This window comes from Cydia amplana, chromosome 13 (assembly GCF_948474715.1).
Source record: "Cydia amplana chromosome 13, ilCydAmpl1.1, whole genome shotgun sequence".
NCBI classification, from domain to species: Eukaryota; Metazoa; Arthropoda; class Insecta; order Lepidoptera; family Tortricidae; genus Cydia; species Cydia amplana.
In genome coordinates, this window is record NC_086081.1 from 14919609 (window position 1) to 14926745 (window position 7137).

The 7137-nt window shown below is 35.2% G+C and overlaps 1 protein-coding gene across 1 annotated transcript; it reads right to left on the minus strand.

Moving 5' to 3' along the window:
• Positions 1-871: 871 nt before the first annotated feature.
• LOC134653529 (uncharacterized) lies at positions 872-3654 on the minus strand. Its single transcript, XM_063508904.1, has 2 exons — positions 2820-3654; positions 872-1011 (listed from the first exon to the last, which is right to left on the minus strand). Exon 1 carries the CDS (start codon positions 3596-3598, stop codon positions 2822-2824), a length of 777 nt encoding a protein of 258 aa, XP_063364974.1. The 5' UTR covers positions 3599-3654; the 3' UTR covers positions 872-1011; positions 2820-2821.
• Between the last annotated feature and the right edge of the window lie 3483 nt (positions 3655-7137).

Genomic DNA, 7137 nt, shown 5'->3' on the forward strand with positions numbered 1-7137 from the left:
TTTATCTTTAGTTAGAACACTAATAGCGAACTTATTATTTGTTTCTATAAGAGGTCTGTTATAGAAACGTGCGAACGTTGTTGACCCCTCTGTCCAACCTGCAGTTCTTCTAATCGTATCAATGTCTATACCTCTCCTATAAGCAGTAGACACAGAGGCATGTTTAGCACTATATGCACTAAATTTTTCAGTATCAATGCCAGCCTTACCAAGTAAGGATTTGATCCAATGACCAATTGTCTGAGGACTGATTGGATTATGAGGCTTCACCGATGACAGAAATAGTTTTTTATTTCCTCCTCTAATTGTTTCTGTTATTTTTAAATAATGAAGGATTATGGTGGCTACACAAACTTTTGGTCGTTCTCTGAAGAAAGGAATCATGAGTAGGGGTTGATTTCTTCCAAGTTTTGATGTCTTTATCCTATCAGGAATTTTTATTTGTAGCCCTGATGAACTCATATTTATCTCATCTATATTAATCAAGGCAATTGTTTGTAACCTATGAGCTGTAACTAGAACTAATAGTGTTGTCGCAATCTCTGATATTATTTTTAGGTTTAGATTCTCTAAATTATCTTGGCTTTCAATATATTCTAAAACTAGCTCGATATTCCATGTTTCTGAGTATTTAGGTGCAGAAGGACGTCTTCTGAAAATGCCCTTAAAAAATCTGGATATAATGGCATCATTGGATATGTCTCTTTTTGCTATGAGAGAGATTGCTGATCTTGAAGAATTTAATGTACCATAACTTGCATTTTCATTGAATCTCATTGTCAAAAACTCTATAACATTACCACTGGTAGGATCAAATATGTCATATTTATTACTTGTAGCAAAATGTATCCATTTTTTGAGACATCCTTCATATTGCTTAAGAGTGGATTGTGCTATTGAGTCTATAATAAAATCAACCGACATCTCGGGAACTCCTTTTTTCAGGTACGCCTCCCTGATAATTTCCCTACCACTAGAGAAAGTTTGTGTGATAGAGGATGTATTCTGCTCCTGCAAGGAGAAAGTAGTAGGTCAGTTGAAGGTTCCAATATTATAGGAGATTCACATAAAAGTGATGTAAACATCGGGTACCACGCTTGCGTGGGCCAATTTGGTACAACTACTATCCCTGTTGCTTTATCATTAATTATTTTCCTCAATACTGGCAATATTACAGCAAAAGGGGGAAAGGCGTAGAAATGTTCTTTTTCCCATGAAATCGTAAAAGCATCTACTACTGAAGCTTCTGGATCAGGGTAACGGGAGCAAAATGTTTTGCACTTGGTATTAATTCTGGATGCGAACAGATCAATACTACAGGTACCAAATTTTTTAACAATTTGCTTAAAATATTTGCCCGCTAGCTCCCATTCGGTGTCTAAGTTCGTATCGCGAGAAGCAGTGTCTGCGTCGACGTTATCTTTTGACGCAATGTATGAAGCTACTATCCATATTTTTCTGCTTTCGCACCACTGCCATATTTTACGGGCTAATTCACTCAAGTGGGGAAATTTGACACCTCCGGCCTTATTAATGTAAGAAATAGCTGTAGTATTATCTATTCGCATTAGAATTTCACAGTTACTGAGTTTAGAGGCAAAACACTTTAATCCGAAAAAGGCAGCTAGGAGCTCAAGATAATTTATGTGAAATTTTTTATCATCCTGGCTCCAGAATCCACGGGTAGTTATTGAATTGGATTCTGCGCCCCAGCCTGACCTAGATGCATCTGAGGAAATAATTATTTTGTATTTCTTTGTGCGTATGGGGTTAGAACCAGTCAATACATTTATGTGCCACCAAGTAAGATCTTCTTTGACATAATCAGTAATTTTCATATAGCCTTCAAAATCATCATTATTTACAGTTAACGCTAACCATTTAGCTCTCTCTAGTCTCTTACAATATATTTTACTATATTGAACTGCATGTGATGCTGCAACTAAAACTCCTAGCAGTTGCGCGAAAAGGCGGATCTTGTACTGATTTCCTACTTTAAAATGGCTTAAGAATTTTATAATTTGATTTTTCTTATCATCTGGTAAATCAACTGAGTATTTTTCTGAGTCTAAAAAGAAACCAAGGTATTTGCATCTTTTACTTGGATTTGTATGGCTTTTCTTATAATTTATAATAAATCCTAGTTTTTCTATAAATGTAATAATATTTTTTATATTATTTTTACAGGATTCATATGTATCACTAATGCACAGTAAATCATCTAAGTAAACTAAGGATAACCAGCCATTTAGGCGTATATTATTCATAACGGGTTTCATGATCTTGGTAAAAATATAAGGACTGGTGGATAACCCGAATGGGAGACATGTGAACTGATACAAAATACCATCAAATCTAAACCTTAAATATTTTCTGCTGTTTTTACACATTGGGACTAAAAAATAGGCATCTTTTAAGTCTAATGTTGCCATATACATATTTGGGGAAATTAAGTCTCTGGCTGCTCTAAGATCCTCCATTTTAAAATGAGAAGTTTCTATGAACTCATTTAATTTTTGTAAATTAATAATAAATCTATAAGATCCATCTGGTTTTTCAACTAGGAAGTAGGATGACACAAATTGTCCCTCGCAATCTGAACATATTTCAATAGCCCCTTTAGATAAAAGTGTCGAAATTTCTAGTTGTATCTTTTTAAATTCACCCGGAGACCAGCTGAGAGTTGGCTCTCTGAATTGAAAAGGTTTGTTTTTGAAAGTTATACCATAACCTCTGATACAATTTATAATGAAGTCATCAGTTGTAATAGTTTTCCATATATCCACAAAATGTTGCAGGCGACCTGCAGTATAATTTACCTCTACTTCTTCGATGCTGGACGGTTTTGTTTTTGTGTCGTGGAGCGTCCTGCATTCTGTGAAGACTTCGTCTGGAATGGCTTCGGTTTGTATCTCACATTGGTGAATTGCCTCCGTGGATAATAGCCCACCTGTCTGGGTCTCGCAGGTGGGCCTCTCCAGTTTACCTGGTAGGGCTGATAGGAGTGATAGGGCTGTTGGTATGGTTGGTATGGCTTCTTAGCTGGTGGTCTTTCTGGTGCCTTAAGTGAAGCTGAAGCCTTCTTTATATTTTTGGCATCCTTAACTTGTTCGTTTAGTTTGAGACCATAAAGCCATTCGTCAGAATCTGTCGCCTCTAGGGTAGATCTAATGTCCTTATCAAGATTTGGTGTAATGAAAGACTTTCTTGCAACTGAGTGTTGATGAAATATATCTGTCATAATTTTTCCAGTGTCCCACAGATATTTCATGAGTTGCATGTGGTCAACTCCCTCTTCGGGGTTTTCCATTAACATTGATATAGCTGACCCGAGTGAAATCAGGCCCGTACCCACACAATTTTGGGTGTCGGCAAAGTGCTGATCTCTCTTTTTAGCAATTTCTGTTAAGTGGCTCACTATCTCCATATTTATTTTGGGTGCTTCGGTGCGAAGAGGTCCTTCTCTAGAATATTTTTTGATAAGACCCTTTCGAGTCTCCTCTGTTAGACCCTTTGTGATCCAATTAGTCCACTGTTTCTGGATAGTCTCATCAATATTTGTGGTTGCATTAGAGCAAGGTAATTCCTCTCCCATCATTTCTAGGAACTCCTGGTTCCAGTCTTGTGGAGCTTCAGTTGATTCTTGAATATTATCCTCGGGTGTTAATATCAACGTCGGAGGAAGGGGAGAGTTGCAAGTTGCAATTATTTGTAGATTTGTCAGAGTCTTTATTAGATATCTCTGGTATATTTTCTTTATTAGCCTCCACAACATCTGTAAATGAAAATATATGTATAACACATATATATAACGTCTTACACTTGTAGTGACGCAATTCTTTGAAAAGTGAGTACTTTTTGTACAAAATGAACAGGTTCTTGTTGAACTTCGTCCGATTATAGCAATAATTGCCGTATTTTAAAGAAAATCTGCTTGTATTTCGAATGGAAAAAATAACAAGCTCATGTTCGTATAGAACTGAGCAAGCTCGTGTGGAGCTGCCCAATATATGATGTTCGCATAGAACGTTCATATTATTAACTTTGACATACCAAACACCTTTATATTCCTTACCTGGAGTATTGTTTTCCTTTTTTTGGCTTTGAATAAACTCCGTCATACATTTTGTTAGGTTATCAATTTGTTCCTGCATTAACTTGAGTTTTTTACAAGTTTTCCGATCTTCCCGGTCTCTAGACCTCGAACGTGATCTCTTTGGCATTGTTGAAAACAATAAACGATAATAAATAATTAATTTAGTTTCTAAAACGTCAGAAGCTGTTTGCACAACAAAACAATATGGCGTTCGGCACGGGCGCGCGAGACGTGACAGCGTCGGGCGCGGGAATATTTTTCAAATTTAAATCTCTAAACGTTGTGAAGTTTAAGCATACTTAACAGTACTACATGTTATCTATCATCGAGAACGAGACGCGTAGTATAATTAGATACAATCAATCTAAAAACATTATTATGCGTAGCTACCCTAATTTATTATACTGACATTTAAAGAGGGTAGTAGCATTAAAACAAACATGAGTCTAACCCTCTTATAAATAAAATTACCCTGTCTTTGTTCATCATTGGTTTATCAGGCATTACTAATAACAAATAAGACCTTTTGGGCCCGATTCGGATTTTGAACTAGATATCTATTAGACTTCGCCAAGATACGACAACGACATTTTTAAGATCTAGCCTGTCAAATTTGACATTTTACGCGTTTCTGGAGATACTGTTGAACGATTTCCACAATGTCTAAAACGTCTCGTTATGTATTTTTAGATCTCAAAAGACATAGACATAGAAACGATTTTAATACGATAATTTAACGTAAAAGTGACATTGGTTGCCCGAATTGAGCTGCAAAAGATATCAAGTTGAAATCTAAACTAGTTGGTATCTAATACATATCGTATCGTTCTCTTCTCTAGAACGGATCTTGTTTTCTAAATACCGCGGTTCGTCCTATGTGTGATAACATTTCAGAGTACAGCCATATTTAGAAATGTAATTTAGATACTATATTAATTAAAACCACAGAATGGAACTTATTTCGCATGGATAATTGATTTTGTCAACTTTAGTAAATATTATTATTTGCGGCGCGAGCCATTTGTTTATTTTAATTGAACTTGTTGTAATTGTAATTCCTTTTGTCTATCTTAATATATGTGTAGGTACTGTAGGTATTCATTTCTTTTATTCATATCAAATTAAATTGAATTTTGTAAATAACTACAAAGAACAGACGCTTGATTGAGACTAATTTCGAACAGACTGTTGTTTCGTGATTTACTGCCGTATTCGAACTTCAAGAAATTCATAAGAGACGACACGTACTAGATCCATTCTAGATACGTTATAGTTTAGATTTCAACTAGTTCTCTTTTGCAGCGCAATTCGGGCAACCAATGTCACTTTTACGATAGATCGTGTTAGATATCTATTAGATGTGAATTCGATCTCTAAGTAATATCTTGTGGAAATCGTTCAAGAGTATCTCCAGAATCGCGGAAATGTCAAATTTGACAGGTTAGATCTTAATCATATCGTTATCGTATCTTGGCGATGTCTAAAAGATATCTAATAGATGTCTATTACAAAATCCGAATCGGGCCCTTAATCTTTAGAATAAATTCTTTAGATATTTCTGATTCAAAAAACATATATATCTTTGATGATATTCAACTTATTTTTTTTTCCTCATACTTACAATATTTTGATACTATTCGATGAATACAAAACCTCGTTAATATTTACAATGTACACTCAAAAGCAGAGAAAACAGATCATATTATTGCATTAAATTTTCCTTGATCGTGGTCCACTATCGTAGCTGCTCTTGACTGTATGGCGGTGTCTGTAACGCGCGCAGAAACGGCTTAACGGATTTGGATGAAGTTTAATATAAGTACAAACAATAAAAAATATATTGATTAATAATGAACTCGCGTGAGTTGAAAAGCCTATATATACAAAAATGCGTTTTATTTCGAAGTCGCGAGCGAAGGCTAAAATAATAAATAGTAGGTACACCTATGTAACCTACCTATGTACCTTCCCATATTATTTACAAATAAAAATATAACGTATTTATGAAAAAAACCGGCCAAGTGTTAGTCGGAATCGCGTTCCAAGGGTTCCGTACATTTAAGTCCGACTCACGCTTGACTGCACATTTCTAATAGGTTTTCCTGTCATCTATAGGTATTTTGTGTATTTTTATCAAAATTTTAGACCCAGTAGTTTCGGAGATAAAGTAGGGGGGAATGGTCGGACAGACAGACAAACAGACATACGCACGAGTGATCCTATAGGTAAGGGTTCAGTGTTTTCCTTTTAATAATAATAATAAATATTCTTACGGAACCCTAAAAACACTTGAAAAAGGTTGCATACGAAAACGTAGCTAAGACTTAGCTAAACCTTTTTACAGCAACTTTTATAAACCAGCAGAATAAGTAATATAAGTAAGTATCAATAAAAATTCACTAAACAATTCAAAAATGTAATAAATTAACTAGATTTTTATGTCAAGCTACTTATTTATCTAGCTTTCATTTTTAAATACTTATATAAATTAGTTAACACAAGCCCAAAGCAAAACTGTTTAAAGTGACGTTATACTTAAATTAAATACAAATTTCTTACTATTGAAAAAATCCACAGCCTGACGACTCGTCAGGCTGTGACGAGCTACAGGTTAAATAAATACTTCAAATAACATTATTAAAAATATGATCGCAAAACTTTTAATCGCTTAAACAAAAATAACTTCGACAAAGTTCTTCGTATCTTAATTTTAAGTAATTACGGTTATCAGCATAATAATCTACATTCGTTTTATTTTCATAATGTACCTATTTGGTCTTAAAATATTTAAAAACTTACCTCAAACGTAACAGCAACCAGGCATAACCTCAAAATCGAACAACACTCACAAACTGACACATCGCGACGCAGCCGGCTGGGAGCGCGACATCCCTCCTCCGCGGCAGTTATGCGACTGGCGAACATTCGTCCGTATCGACGCTTCCTGTGTCAACGCCATCTGGGCCACTCAACTTTTGTTGCCATTTTCGAAAACGGAACGTTTTCGTGACAAAGTTTTGATTGGCGTCATTTTGAATTTA